At 44.4% G+C, this 16,484-nt stretch overlaps 1 protein-coding gene across 1 annotated transcript; it reads right to left on the minus strand.

Annotated features, from left to right (window-relative positions):
- Window positions 1-13,789: 13,789 nt before the first annotated feature.
- On the minus strand, window positions 13,790-15,257 carry LOC142287070 (uncharacterized). The gene has a single exon (XM_075333422.1). It carries the CDS (start codon window positions 15,224-15,226, stop codon window positions 13,790-13,792), a length of 1,437 nt encoding a protein of 478 aa, XP_075189537.1. The 5' UTR covers window positions 15,227-15,257.
- Window positions 15,258-16,484: the final 1,227 nt, after the last annotated feature.

Genomic DNA, 16,484 nt, shown 5'->3' on the forward strand with positions numbered 1-16,484 from the left:
TAATATATGCATTTCCCTTTTTGTTTTGAATTACTAAAGTAAATTAAGTTTTTGATGATATTCTAATTTCTTGAGATGCACTTGTATTTGGAAAAAGTCCCCTCCAAGTTCCTTAGTAAACTGTGTACAAATGTACCTAACACCATATATTGATTTTGATTTCTCCTTTGTTCATTAACTTTGCATTTTGTTAATTGATAAAAATAAACTATTAGCACTTCTGTTTTTGAAAGCATTCTTACTTTGTAGTATTTATTCTGCACCTGCCTAAAACTTTTGCACAGTACTCTACATCGACAGAATATGAATAAAATGACATAAACAGATGTGTAGACTGTTCCTGACTTTCCGCACAATAGTTCTTTCTTTAAATAATTTTCCTTTAAGAGCGAGGCACATATGTTAGCCTTGTGTTGTAAATGGTTTGAAGGTCATATTAGATGGATTATACAGTGAGCAGCGCCTTCTGCGCAGTATTCTTCCCTTTTATCACTCGTTTGTAGCTTTTGTTATTGGAGGGAGAATGGCCATTATTCCCAGTGCAGGTAAGAAACGGCACAGTTTTATTTCTTTTTTCAAAGATTGAATCTATCTGAGCATGTGCCCAGGGAGCGCGCCGTCACACAATATAAAGACAAAGGTTGCTGTGTACAGCAGATGAATGTTTACTAAAATTGAGGTTTAGGGAAAAAAAAGCTACATGTCACGAAATGCGGCTCTGCAGTTTCATCTGGTATGATCTGTGCTTTAAGGCGCTGAACGAGAATATCTAACTGTGGCGGGATGAATGAATCAAAACGGTAACAAGACTGCTGTGATGACTTTGTTCTCTCTTGTGAGACTGGCGGTAAGAACGGCCCTCCGCTACTCCTCACTGCTTCCATTCACTGAGCTACGTGACATCCTTCTGAGGCATCGTTCACCTTCACTCAGTCTTAAAAAGATATAAAAGACACGTTGAACTTGAACAAGTTGTAATATTCTGTCATTTCTTATTGCCATAATAGTAGGTGTATAGTGACACCATAAAAGCAAAAGGCAGTGAAACCCTTCAAGGACCAGACAATTTTGGTCTTTAAAGGAGTTGTCCACTATGGTTCCAACAGTGCAGCGGGTTGGGTTCCTGGAGCTCACGTAACATTGTGACGTCATGCGTGCCCCTTGTCCAATGAGTGCTTCAAAAAAAGGAGCATTTAACAGGAAGTGAGTGACAAACGCAGCGTCACTTCCTGTTGATAAACTTGTTTGGTCCAAAGGTGGGGAGAGAGAAGCCTGCGTTGATTTGAGACCTCAGAACCCCACTTAAGTCCCCGGGATACAAGTCTCAGCGCCACTGGAATGGCACCAGTATAGGAGGTGAGTATAGGCTTTTTTTATTTTACCTGGGCGAATCATTTGCCATCAAAGGGGGTTGTCGTAGTAGTGGACAACCCATTTAAGATCACGGAAATTTGTGGGGTGAATTTTCATTTCACTATTTAAAATAAGCTTTTTTTTTTTTTTTGTATGTTCCCCTGATTTCTGCAGTGCAAGGTGTAGAACTATTTTAGGGTAAGCTGTTTTCTTTTTTTTTTTATTTGATCAGCCAACATGTGCCTCCACCCCCGCCTTTAAACTGACAGTGGGGAAGTCCTGTAGTATATCATGATTTATTTCTACGCGTTTCGGAGAGATAGCCCTCTCCTTCTTCAGGAACAATCATGATTTAAAAAGTTAAGGTGCCTGGATTACCTATTACATCAAGGTGCATGTGTGGGCTAAAAAGACCTCTAGATAGTTTTCTGCACAACGTCCAAACAAATGGTTAATTGTCTGATTGTAAGGGAGATATCCTGATCTGATAACCCCTTTTAATATGGGAGACCTGGCTTAGACCATTGATTACATGATCAGCCTTGTCTTTATATGGCAGATATAGTTATCCCCAACAATAATTACTAAATCACTGAAAAAGAAGGCAACTTTTAGATGTTGTACTGTTTGTGTGCTTTACTTCATCCCCCCCATAGGAGCCTGTGAAACAAATGACTAATGAAGGTAATGCATATGCTGTTGGAAACCATGTACAGTATATTTTGCTGATTTTATATGTTACATTTTTCCCATCACATATACTATTCTCACCAGTTTTCAAAGAATATCAATACAAAATGATCTTGTCAAAATGTTAAAAGTGTAATATTATTTCTTGATTTACTAATTATTACTTGATATGTCATAAACACATGTGTGAAGATGACATTGATGAGGTCTGTGATCTCAGCTTCCTTCTGATTTAAAGAGAGCATGTCATTAGGTAAAAAGTGGACAGTGTTTTTCCTCTTATTTTTTCAGCATTGTTTTTTTTAATCAATTTGCAGAGATATGGTTTTCTTAATTTGTTGCTTATTTTATGGCCTTTACCAAGGGTGTTTGGCACAAACGGTTCCTCAGGGGCGTGTCTTTAGGCTGCCCTGCATTATTAACCAATCATCCGCGTTCCCTTGTAAAGAATATAAAAATTATTACTAAATAGACCTCAAGTTACAATTAAGACCGTGTACGGTCAAAACGTGTCCACTAATACTCATCATGACCTTGCTCCATTTGACTGTTTTTTAATGAAGAACCAATAAAGTAAATTTTTTTATCTTCATTTTGTTTGCCATTTGTCTCATTTTCCTTTTTTGACACATTTCTAAAATGTCCACGTTGAAGTATATTAAAAGGAACCTGCCACCAGGTTTTTCCCTTGTGATCTGCGTCCACCATTAGTGAGCTCTTATATACTGCATTCTAAAATACTGTATATAAGAGTCCAGTGCGCTCTGCATAACGGAAAAACACCTTTATAATACTCACCTAGGGGGCGGTCTGGTCTGATGGGTGTCGCTGGTCTCGGTCCCGGCGCCTCCATATTGTGCCATCACCGTCCTCTTGCCCAGCCCATGTGCATGACTCGTCCTGCATCATTCACAGAGAGGCCTCCATTGCGCTCCTCCTCATGGAAACTTTAATCTGCCTGCCTGAGGGCATAGCAAAGTACTGTAATGCGCAGGTACAAGAAAAGGTCAAATACCACTTGCGCATGTGAACTACAGTACTTTGTTCTCCACTCAGCAGGGGAGATCAAAGTGCGCATGCGCAGGAGTACATTGAAGGCCTCTCTGTGTGGATGCTGTAGGACACATCATGAACATGGGGCTGGACAAGAAGACGGTGATGGCACAAGATGGAGGAGGCGCCTGACTGAGACCAACGACACCCATCAGACCAGACTGCCCCCTAGGTGAGTATTATAAATGTGGTTTTTATGTTATACGAGAGGCCTGAGCTCTTATATACAGTATTCTGGAAATCTGTATATAGGGACTCACTGGTGGTGGCCGCAGCTCATAAGGGAAAAACCTGGTGACAGGTTCCCTTTAAAGTACATCTCAAATTATGGAAAATTCCTTATTTTTTTTTTCCATATTATCAACATTGTAGTTAATATATTTTCAGTATCTAAATGTTTTTTTTGAGATTGTAAAATGATCAGAACTTTTCTCAATACCAGCACATGGACTGTGTCTGCTACTGAAACTCATCTCTATTTACAGAATTGGGGACAAAAGAGCAGACTTCGTCTCAATTTTAGACGACCCTTAATTTTTCTTTATTTTAATTACTATACAGTGTCAATGATTTTTATACCCAATGTCTCCGTGCTTACTGGCTGGATTTGTTAATAAATCACAGTTCTGACGTCCTGTTCCGCGGATTCGTGGCATACCTTCATACCATCTTCATTAATGTTGTTTGAATTAGATAAACAAGGTCCAAAACAAATATTGTTTGACGCATTTCCTAATACATTGTTCTCAAACTTCCATCGATCGCTTCTGCTTCATGTGATAAATGATACAGTAAATAATACCAAGAAGGAGCGTTTACATTACCACATTCTAGAAGTCCGCATTGGACTAGTCATGTACTTAATGGACTGACCTGTTCCCAACCTGCCAGGGGCTAAATAATCAGTGCATTAGTCATGTAAATAGCCCGGCCATCACTGCAGTTATGCACAAACATGACAAAAACAGCCACAGAGAATCACACACTCATTTTTTACCATAAATTTTATGCCCCTCAATTGCTTTGTCCTTGAGCGTACATTCATTTCCCAGCCTCTTTACTCACTGATTAACTTTTTTTTCTGTTACACTGACTTCTTCTGGGATAATTCATTACAAGATTACAGACATCCATCATTGCACTAGATTTTATAGGTGGAAGGAAGGAAGCTGATAACGTTACATGCTGCAAAACAAAATAACTGTTATGTCGGGAGAACATGGTCCTATTGATGCCGTATGTTGAAGTAAAGCTGAAGAAATATTGATGCTTTTAGGGAACATTTTCTACAAAATATGTAAATTCTTTGAGGTGTCCCAGGGACTATAGGGATAGCAGGAAACCAGGGGGCCCTGTGCTGTCCCTATTCTCAGAGATAGCCCTAATGGTGGAGATGTTTGAGTCTCCTTCCTGGCCCTGCTCTTGGCAGCCCTGATCTCATACCCCCATCCCCTGGGGGGACAGGAGGGGAAACCAAAACTCTGTTAGACAGCATGCACACACAGAGGTATAAGAGATTAGGAGGAAAATAAGAGCAGGGTGGAAACAACAAGAAGATGGGTAACTCCACAACAACAGCAAGCGCAAGGCAACTCTTTCTCCAGCAAATCTGAGATACCTCAACTCACAGACCAACACAGCATAAACTATAGCTGGCGTAGGTGGACGTTTCCCCCAGCCTAAAATGAGAGGAGCGGAAGTGATTGGCCTCTGAACAACATTTGATCAAAGAAGCCTAACAAGCATTCTATGAATGAGCAGACAGCAGGTTGATGCCAAGGTTTGCCTGAGTTGATCAGAAACACCAGAGAAGCCATCAGATGGAGTGTCAGACTCTGTAATGTGAACAGAGTTTAACGCTGCCATGACAGTCGGCGAGTTTTGTGTAAATCTCCATACCTCTTTGTCAGATATCAGTACCCACCCAGTGGTGTAGTTCAGTCCTCCATAAGCTTTATCTCAAGAGGTCAGAGAAGTCTGTGAAGGAGGTGGGCACTGCTACCACATCTAGTAGGTCACCGGTACATTGTACTATGTTAGTAGACAAACCATAATCTAAGCAATTCAGCTATTGTGGTCTGTGAAGATGAGTCTTCTCTAGTGTCGGGCTGGTCTGCCAAGTGACCACCTCAAAAATGATCCTGAGAGCCCATTGGTCTGCCACATGCAAAAATAATCTAACCCAAATACACCAATTTACATGTGCTTTTGTATAATTGTAAATTTCTTTAATAAATGATTAGATAATTCATTTGTCTGTAAATAGTGAAACAAGTGTAATAACATTGCTAATGTAGGTGAGTGGCTCACCTGGGGATTCACCTGTTCTCCTACTAGTCCTGGTCTTCTATCCATGTTTCCTATATCCTTTTCCTCCAATAAGAGCTTCATCCACTTTCCATCAATTATGTATTTAGTTGTACCAACCATTGGAAACCTATCACATCAGCCAACTCTTTCCTGGTACATAATGCCATCATCTATAGTTTTTTTCATGATCCAGGACCGGTATTCTCCACTCCAGAGTTTACTAGACCCGGCCTGGTCATGTCAGTGGTTAACTCCCATCAGCCTCGTTCTTGTTTCAGGAGACACTACATCTGGTCACTGCACTTGAATTCCTGTGCTGGTTGTCATTTTGCTCTGCAGCCTGTGACTGGCTCTGGTGAGATTTCCTGGTTTATCTGACTCCTTGTTACCATGCCCTGACCAGTACCCTCCCCCGTTCGTATGTCTGTGCCAGTCAATGACTTCCCACTTCTGTCAGTTGTTTACCCATCTTGATTCATCCTCCTTCCCGTGTTTGTGTCTCCTCTCCCTCCAGTCTTGTCTTCTCTTCCCTGTGCCCTTTTTTGTTTCCCTCTGCATACCTGATCTCCTGGCATCCGACTTCAATTCTGTTTTCTGACCTGATCTTGATCCTCCCTCTGAAGTGACTTAACTTTCCTGGCTAGACCCTGACTGTTTGACTACTCTATTTCCCCCTGGTGGTTCGCCTGTGAACTGCTTGATGAAGTTACTCTGCTGTTCTTCATCCCCATTCTGTTACAGTGTTACTTTGACTCTCCTTCACTACTCTGCTGCCACCTAGTGGGGAATACGCTGTACTACGTGTTACCAGCCCTTTGTACAGCGTGACAGTTTTTACTAATTATAACCAGATAAGGATTTATATTTGTTTTTAAAATCTGTTTTCATTTTCAGATTCTAGATTACTTTAATCTATTTATTCAAATCATTTTATTTAATTTAACCGATTTTATTAAAAAAAATGTGGCCAAGACCGCTCTCCTGTAGTGTTTGATGACGGGGTTTCACTGATGATGCCAAGTCTACTAGATTGTAGTGGCCAATGACTGAGCTTAGAAGCTAAAACTCACTGTACCAAAATAGATAATGATGTGTTTGTGGTTTGCGCCACTGAGGAGATGTCTTGTGCTGCTGTTTGGCGATGTTGGGAAGTTATTTAATGTTGTATTGTCGCATTTATTTGTTGTTGTTGTTGGGTAGGTATTTTGCAATGCATTGTATTATTTGATGTAGTTGGGAACGTATTAAGTGTTATGACTGTGGTATTTGTTTGGTGCTGGTGGGTAAGGTTATTGTCCTGAACAGTGGTATTTTCTTGGTACTCCGTGTAGGCTATTTTGTACTGGACTGTGTACACAGTTGTTATGCTACTGGGGCGAGCACTGTATTAGTGGGTCCACTAGACTGAAGGTACCATTCACTTGCCTGGGGGAGTGAACTGGACCAGCAGCCGAGTCTTCACTACTGCCACCAGAGATAGCAGCAGGTACACATGCTGGTAAGCAGCCAGCAGAGGGCAGCCCCAGGGGATCTGAGGTACCCCGGCAGCTGGCGCCCCAGACGCAATACAGTCTCTGGTTGTAATGACAGCAACAGCAGGTGGAGTCTTGGATCCGTCCGGGATGGATGGAACGGAGACCGGCGTGGATACTCACAGTGGCGGTTTCGTGGTAGCCGACTGGTGTGGATGGTAATTGTGGCGCCCCAGGACCTGTTCGCCACAACAGCATTGCCCCTCCAAAGGGTTAATGCTGAGCCTGGAGGTAATTGGGGAAATCATTGGCCAGTGGGTACCAACATCCAACGCAGTTTGTCCCTCAGGCCAGCAGAGGGAACTCTGAACCTGGAGTTCCAGGGAGCATTCCTGAAGCCTGACCTGAGGGAGGAGTTAGTGTTCAGTCTGTTAGGGAAGTCTGGAGCGTGAAGACGCAGAGTAGTGCTATCCTGTGGACTGGGGCCTGGAGCTGGAATAGCTTGGCCCAGTGAAGCAGGATTTTCAGAGAGGCACAGAAGAGACATAGACATCGGAGTCTGTGGTTGCCAGGGTGTAAAACCCTTCCCTGGTAGCCGAATCCGAAGGGCAGGAGGACTGCAGGTCTCCTGGCCCCCCAAAGCAACCTGAAGGTACAGCTGCATCACCAGGGCCCGGTGTGGACTCCAGCAGAGAAGCATCAGAGAGGGCCTGCGCAGCCTACCACACAGGGAGAGGGACATACCACCGGTCCCAGCAGCAAGAGGGCCATTGCTAACTCAGAGTGCAGGGTCCTATGAAAGCAAAGAAAGAAAAGGGAGTAGGCCTCATACTCAGCTGGCCAAAAAGATACCTCAGTTACTTCCAGGCCGGCCGGAGCCCTCTACCACCTGTAACGGTCTCCCAGGACTAACCGTTTGCACAGTAAAAGAGGAGAAGGTAAAGAGACTGTTGTTTGTGTCCAGTCCTTTCACCGCCTGTCGGCCCTGCACTACACCGCAACTACATCGACACTTACAAGCACCAACTGTTGCCCCGGGGCACCGCTCCACCTGTGGGGAGCAGGACCATCCAAGCTGCCATTCCACCAGCCTCGGAGGCCCCATACAGCAGCGGCGGCTTAATAGCCGCAAACCACAGGTGGCGTCACGAATAATACAAACTTTAATCACCCCCAACACTGAAGCCATATTAATTGACCCCACCAGGGTACGGAGTCGGTCCCAGCCACCACTGACGTCCCCCGGACTAGTCCGGCCTGGCACCGGGTGTCCCATAGCCCTGGGGTGGGCGAGTCATAATGGCAGCAGCAGGTCAGCAAACTAGCACAGCACTGAAATATAGATAAATGTTAGCAGCAGCACTCAGCACAATGACAGCAGCAGCACAAAGGGACCTGAGAACTAGCAACGTTGGGAACTCGTTGCCCAGGCACCTCCCTTAAGGGGAAGGTGCTTTAAATATCTAAAACCTCTCAGCTGATCTCAGAGGCAGTTCCAGGTCAGGGTGCACTGGCACTTTAAGAAACGAGGCGTGGCCGTGCGCACCCTTCGGGCAGTATCGGGAGCCTGTGAGGTATACACAGCCTCTGGGAGACAGCAGCTTGGACCGGGGACAGGGCAGCCACTGCAGGACAGCTTGGCAGGTGAGAAAACCGACATCTCCGCCAGGGGAGGGAGGCAGAACAGTGCGGGGATGCTGGTATGGGCATTACAATAGTTGACTGACATTGTTCACTATTTTATTGCCTATTATACTGTTGTTTGGGGCTCTGGAGGCAAAATTTGTTAATTTGTGTGTTCTTTTTCAATCCTAGCCTCAGTGCTCACTGATGGTAACACCTTACCATTACTACAGTTTGGATGCAATATGTATATAGTGATTTGAATGGCTTAACGTGGTGCCGGGAAGGGTTAATTCATTTCACTAGGAAACATTGACCTTCTCACAATAATGGCTTGATGTGTAGATGATTTCCATCAGCCTCATCTTTGTGACAGATTGTAGACTTGACCGAAGGCAAATGAAGTTATGCATGACAATCAGATATAAGCGAATGCCGTAAATTAGACAGAGACGTTCACCTTCTCGTGACCGGTAATTATCATATTGTATATTAAATTACAGCTAACAGAGATATCCATGTCAGGCTACATCCTACATCAACAGATAAGTGGTAGAATCACCAAATAGTAATTCTTAATGTGCTCAGTTTATTTGTTTTAACATAAAAGTCGATATTAAGGAGTGGAGCAGCTACATAAAAATGAAGAAAAAAAGCTCAAATAGTATAATAGTATAGTGTTTAATTATTGGGCATTATTAAATAATCATTTTTAAAAGATGATGTACTGTTTTAATTATGTAACAGGCTTTTACTAACAGACAGCTCCGAACACAAACTCATAAGTAAATAACATTCCCCACATGTCTACTTTACATCAGCATCATTTTTTGAAAACATATATATGCTGTCCAAAATCCCGAAATGTCTAAAGGGGGCTTTACACGGTAGCGATATTGCTAGCAATTTGTAGCGATAGCGACCGTGTAAGTACCCGCCCCCGTCGCGCATGCGATTGTTTGTGATCGCTGCCGTAGCGAACATTATCGCTACGCAGCGTCACACATACTTACCTGGTCGGCGTCGTCGCTGTGACTGCCGAACAATCCCTCCTTCAAGTGGGAGGGACGTTCGGCATCACAGCGATGTCACCGCAACGTCACACAGCGGCCGGCCAATCAAAGCAGAGGGGCGGAGCTGAGCGTGATGTAAACATCCCGCCCACCTCTTCCTTCCGCATTGGGGCCGGCGGCAGGTAAGGAGACGGTCCTCGCTCATGCGGTGTCACACATAGCGATGTGTGCTGCCACATGAGCGATGAACCATAACGCTAAACAACCCTTACCGATTTTTGAGTTTGGGATGACCTCTCCATGGTGAACGATTTTCACCATTTTTGAGGTCGCCTAAGGTCGCTGGTAAGTATTACACACTGCGATATCGTTAATGACTCCGGATGTGTGTCACTAACAATTTGACCCCGACGACAAAACATTAACGATATCGTAGCGTGTAAAGCCCCCTTAACTGTTATATCATCCTTCTTCTCCTCTCGCTTCCTAAAGCTCAATGTGGCCAAAACTGAACTAATCATCTTTCCTCCATCTCACCTACACTCTCCGCCTGATCTATCTATCACAATAAATAACACCATGCTCTCACCAGTACACAAAGTTCGCTGCCTCGGAGTGACCTTTGACTCTGCCTTGTCCTTCATACCACACATCCAATCCTTCACCACCTCCTGCCACCTTCAACTCAAAAATATTTCCAGAATTCGTCCTTTCCTCAATTCGCAATCTACAAAAATGCTAGTGCACGCCCTCATAATCTCCCGCCTCGACTACTGTAACATCATCCTCTGTGGCCTCCCTGCCAACAAGCTCGCCCCTCTCCAGTCCATCCTTAATTCTGCTGCCTGACTGATCCACCTCTCTCCTCAATACCACCCCGCTTCTCCTCTCTGCATATCCCTCCACTGGCTCCCAATCTTCCATCGCATCCAATTCAAACTACTAACACTGACCTACAAAGCTGTGCATAATCTGTCTCCCCCCCACATCTCTGAACTAATCTCGCACTACATTCCAACACGTCACCTCCGGTCCTCCCAAGACCTCCTTCTCTCCTCCTCTCTCATTCGCTCCTCACGCAACCGACTCCAAGACTTCTCCCGAGCATCCCCAGTCTCCTGGAACTAGCTGCCTCAACACGTCAGACTATCCCCTACCCTTGCAAACTTCAAACAGAACCTGAAAACCCATCTGTTCAGAAATGCCTGCAATCTATAATGAACTCACTGCCACCCGACCACCGTGCAGAGCTGCCGTCCGACCACCGTGCGGAGCTGCCGCCCGACCACCGTTCGGATCTGCCGCCCAATGTACACCCCACCTACTGTCTCCTCCCCATAATCCTATAGATTGTAAGCCCGCAAGGGTAGGGCCCTCTTCCCTCTGTACTAGTCTGTCTATTGTAACTTGTATATGTATTTTGTATGTAACCCCCTTCTCATGTACAGCACCATGGAATCAATGGTGCTCTATAAATAAATAAAAATAATAATAATATTTTTTGTTAAAAAGTTAAAAGGGTTAAAAGTTTATGAGCAATTTCTAATTTTTCAAACAAAGTTTACAAAACGAAATTTTTTAGGGAACACATCACAATTAAAGTGACTTTAAAGGGAACCAGGATTTTCGTATATAAGCTAAAGCCAGTGCTATACTGGCACTATCAGGCTGATTCTCTACAGACCTTTAGTGGTTAGCTCGGATATATAGGTTTTGAAATCCAAGAAAGTATATATATATAGTTTATAAAATCGGCAGATTCTTGAGTGACAGCAGCTGAGCATCAGATAATATCTGGGTGGAGTATTCATAGTTATTCCCTCCCCCTGTTAGAATTAGCATAAGTATTATACAATCGATTTAACTTTTCACTAGCAGGATCTGTGTGAGGTCATATCCATGTGACCAGAAGGGGTGGAGCCACAGCCAACAAAGCGGATACCAGGAAGCAACATTTTTCTGTTGGCTGAGGCCCCGCCCCTTCTGGTCACATGGGTATGACCTCAGAGAGGTCTTGCTAGTGAAAAGTTAAGTCGATTGTATACTTACTTTACTTTCTTTGATTTCAAAACCTAAACATCTGAGCTGACCACTACAGGTATGTATAGAATCAGCCTGATAGTGCCAGTATAGCACTGGTTTTAGGGTATATACACAAATCCTGGTGATTGGTTCCCTTTAAGGTTCCTATGTGACAGAAAATACCCAAAAGTGACACATTTCTAAAAACTGCATCCCTCAACGTGCTCAAAACCACACCCAAGAAGTTTATTAACCCTTTACGTGCTTCAAAGTTTTCAAGCAATGTGGAAGGAAAAAAAATTAAAATTTCACTTTTTCCCACAAAACTTTTGCCCCAAATTTTTCATTTTATACAAAGGTAACAGGAGAAAATGGACCATACAATTTCTTGTGTAATTTATCCTGAGCACACGATACCCCATAGGTGGTGGAAAACTACTGTTTAGGTGCACGCTAGGAATCGGAAGGCAAGGAGCGCCATTTGAATTTTGGAGCACCATTTTAGCTGGAATCGTTAGCTGACGCCATATTGCGTTTGCAGAACCCTTGATGTGCCTAAATAGTGGAAACCCAACATAAGTGACCCCATTTTGCAAACTAGACTCCTCAAGGAATTTATCAAGATATTTGGTGATTACCTTGAACCCCCAGGTGCTTCACAAACTTTTATAACGTTAAGCCGTGAAAATGAAAAAAATACATTTTTACCACAAAAATGTTACTTTAACCCCAATTTTTTCATTTTCACAAAGTAACATTAGAAATTGACCCATACAAAGTGTTGTGTAATTTCTCCTGAGTACAAGGATACCCCAAACATGGTGGAAAACTATTCTTTGGGTGCACAACAGGACACAGAAGGGAAGGAGCGCCATTTGAATTTTAAAACGCAAAATTGGCTGGATTAGATTGCAGACGCCATTTCACTTTTTCAGAGCCCCTGATGTGATTAAATAGTGGAAACACCCCACAAATGACCCATTCTGGAAACTACAACTCTCAAGGAATTCATCTAGTGGTGTAGTGAGCAATTTTAACCCTCAGGTGATTGAAAGAATTGTATAACATTGTATAACCCTTGTATGTGATATTATTGGTCTTTATATAGTGGATTGTGTTGTATATGACCGTCATTTGTTCTCTCTGATTTTAATTAGGAGATTATTTATTTGCATTAGAGATTAAATACTTGGAAGTGTAACCCCTTCCTGTCCTGTGACTATTACACTGTGGCAGAGATGCACTTACAGGGGTTCTCTAGTGAAAAAAAGTAATCACCTCTTCACAGGATAAGTGATAGCTTATTGATCAATGTGGCTCCGACTGCTGAGACTGCATCGATCATCAGCATGAGGAACTATTATCGCCACTAGAATGGAGCTTGTGTTCGACTCGACCACTGATCCATTCATTCCCTCAGTGGATGTGAGCGCTGCACTTGGCTTTTTCTGCCAGCTTCAAAGTGTCACGCTAGCTATGGGTAAGTACCAAGCGCACGGCTAAAGTGAAGGTAAACTCTGTGTCTAGGGAAAGGAAAGATGTGACCCCTGACCAAACCTCCTGCTGGTCCCTGGGGTCCCTCACCACCCTAAATAGGTTCTGCACCTATGCGCCGAGACAGATACCTGACCCTAGGTATCCCTAGTGCTGGGCCCTAAATAGGGAATGGATGGGATGGGCTCATTGTCAACCCCACTAACCACTATAGACAACACAAGGAGGACACACGGGGAAAATGCATGACCTACTTATCCACAGATGACACTGGTAGAAGTTCAAAGCTTTCTGCAACAATACCATAGATGAGTCAAGCCACCTGCTTGCACCCAGGGCTTGGATAAACTGAAGAATATCACTAGCACCAGTCCAAAGGAAGGAAGGGGTATATAAGCACCAAGAGAATGCTGATGGTCAGAAGCTGAGATAACTGTGGAAAAAAAAAGGCGCAAATAGGGTCTTACCCGGTAAACACGTGGAGGTGAATAATGACAGGTACACTCACCTGGAATGGTTGTGCCAGTCACAACCCCTTTCAAAACATATGGATCACGATATGGTGTTGCAGAAGGCAGCGGTCCCGCGGTGAAGAGACAGTTCAAAAAGTATGAGAAAGCAGGTTGAAATACCGCGCCATACCACAGAAGTCAAAAGGGTTGAAATTAAATCACTTTTTCTTTATTTTCACAGGTCTACGCGTTTCAGGGACATAACCGTCCCCTTCCTCAGGACAATGCACAGAAAATACTATCTTTTTCATTCCTCATCAAGGCAGGTCTCCCAAAACCTTTGTTTTGCTGACACAGCAGCTTGTATTCTTAATCGTGCAATATCCGGCAAGGAGTAAGAACCCAAAGTATTAGGTTGCAAAGCTTGTACAACTGGATGGGAGAGAAAGGAGAGTGGCAGAGAAGTCTTTATACATGGGACAATACTGGGATACTGCACAAGAGGGTCAGCGGTATTGGAGAGTGATAAAGGTGCAGGAGGGAGCATGGCTGTATGTACTGGCAAGTCCTGTGACACCCGAGCAGATACATCAGCGTTGTTTTCGGAGTTCCAAGACAGAGTTGCTCCATTTCTCTTTTCAGGCCATTTCAAGCGATCAGCTTCTTCTGCAGATTCCGTTTTCTTGTTAGGTTCTCCTGGACATTCACCATCTAAGAACAATTGAATTGCCACTTTGTCTATTTTGGGTTCTTGTTCACAAAGAGACTCAGATGAAGGGAATCGCTCATCAGCCCACTTTACAGTCGACCTGGCTGAAGACTGAGTATCTGAGAGATCAGCCTGTAGTTTCTTATTTGCCCTCTCTAGTGCCAAAGCACGGGGTGTTTTTGGAAAGAATGGCGGCTTTAAAGAGTATTGTTGAGAAAACATCATTGCAGAAGAGTATAATGGCCGCCGTCTCTTAGCTGATCCACTTGAGGATTTGTCAGTCTGTGTCTTAGCAACTCGACAAGGGCTGAACGCTATATCTTTAATGGGCACGGCCAAGGCGGACATTCGTCCATAGCAAGGATTTGGAGTTGTAGCTTGCATTGTAACAAAGTCTGAAGAGATCATGCCACTTTTTACAGAAACACGCTTACTCTGCACAGGGACCCTCTGTGCCAAGCTTAGCTTTCCAGAATTCCCAATTGTCACTCCAGTGTGAGAAAGAATACTGGCCAATGCCTGCGAATCTGCAACAAAATCTACAGGAGCCGAACCCGCCTTCTTCATGGGGTCTTGCTTCCCAGCTAAATAATCCCCCTCTGATATATTCTTTTCATACTTATCTGCCGGCAATGCAGAGCTTTCCACATCTCCAGTGACTGGATGGGGCAGAGTGGACTTGACCGTTGGGACCTCCCGACTTTGAAGGAGTGGTGAAGTCATACTAGAGGTTTGCACATTAGCAGTCCAGTTCATTTGCTGTAATACTGGATTCTCCTGTGACTGAAGTTTATCATCCAGGTTAGAGGCTATAGCTTCCTCTAAGTTACTGTCAGGGATATGCCACGTCAAAGGAGGATTTTTCTTAAAAATAGGTGGTTTCTTATCACTCACTTTCGTCTGCATGTTGGAGAAACAAGAGATCCTGTCTAGATTGGAGGACGCGGACTGACTTCTTAGCACAGCGTACATAGAACTTCTGACCATCGTGTTCTTGCAGATGTTAGAAGATTGAGCCATCAATGACCCCCTCATTGGCACTCTTTGAGCCAGGCTAAGTTTCCCAGTAGCACCCCCTCATAGTATTTTCTGTGCATTGTCCTGAGGAAGGGGACGGTTATGTCCCTGAAACGCGTAGACCTGTGAAAATAAAGAAAAAGTGATTTAATTTCAACCCTTTTGACTTCTGTGGTATGGCGCGGTATTTCAACCTGCTTTCTCATACTTTTTGATGGTCAGAAGCTGAAATTCAGATGCAATATGGATGATCCTTATGAGATCCAATTACTTTTGTGCATTCAAAGAATTCCATATTTTATTATTATCATTATTATTAATAATAATAATTATAGCCCCATTTATTCCATGGCGCTTTACATCTGAAATATGGAAGACAATAGTGCATACTGCAATATTTTCCTCTAGATGAATATAATAGTATTCAACAGTGTAATATTAGGTGCTTAGTGGTAGGAAAATCCAGTCCAGTAAAGAAAATATACCATAGCACCTCAATCAGATGCAAAGTGAAATGTATTTCATAGCAGCGAGCCTGTGCATATGGGCCAACGTTTCGGTCTTTACACCTTGTTCACAGCCTACAAAAATCATACAGATATGTCGCGGGCGGAGGAGGGGACCCTGCGCTCACCCACTGCTCGGGTCTGGCTGCTGCTGCTGCTCGCTCGGTCGGTGGCTCGAGCGGTGGGCCGGATCCCGGGGACTCGAGCGGCGCTCCTCGCCCGTGAGTGAAAGGGGTGGTTTGGTTTAGGGATTTTGTCCGTGACGCCACCCACGGTTGTGGTGAGGCTGTGACACCAACGCTGCTCTGGACAGGGATCCCGGGAGCGATGACAGGGAGCAGCCTGGATGTTGTTTTTCCCCTCCGTGGGTAGGGAGGTTGGTTGTCCCGGGGCCCGGTGAGGGAGGGATGGCAGGTGGGTTACGGGACTTGGTGAGGTGCAGGGTCGCGGGGGCAGCGCGGTGCCGCACGGCACAGTGGTACTCACTCAGCCAATGATGAATGCAAAGTCTCCGGTAAAACAGACGACTGGATGGACGGGTCCCACTGACGGCTGCGGTGGTTTTTCTCCTGGTAGGTTGGCGGTGACTGCCTTTCCCTGCACCTGTGTTATGTTCTCGGTTCTGGTGGCTTCCCACCGGTAACCCGCTCCCAGCTTGGATGGATGCTGAGGGAGCCCCTTTTGCCCGCAGGCTCTGGCCCTGGGAACTGTAGCCTTGGCGGTGACTGTATTTCCCTTCACGGTTTGAGCGGTTGCCTTCAATCGGGTCT

This window comes from Anomaloglossus baeobatrachus, chromosome 2 (genome assembly GCF_048569485.1).
Source record: "Anomaloglossus baeobatrachus isolate aAnoBae1 chromosome 2, aAnoBae1.hap1, whole genome shotgun sequence".
Classification (NCBI taxonomy): domain Eukaryota; kingdom Metazoa; phylum Chordata; class Amphibia; order Anura; family Aromobatidae; genus Anomaloglossus; species Anomaloglossus baeobatrachus.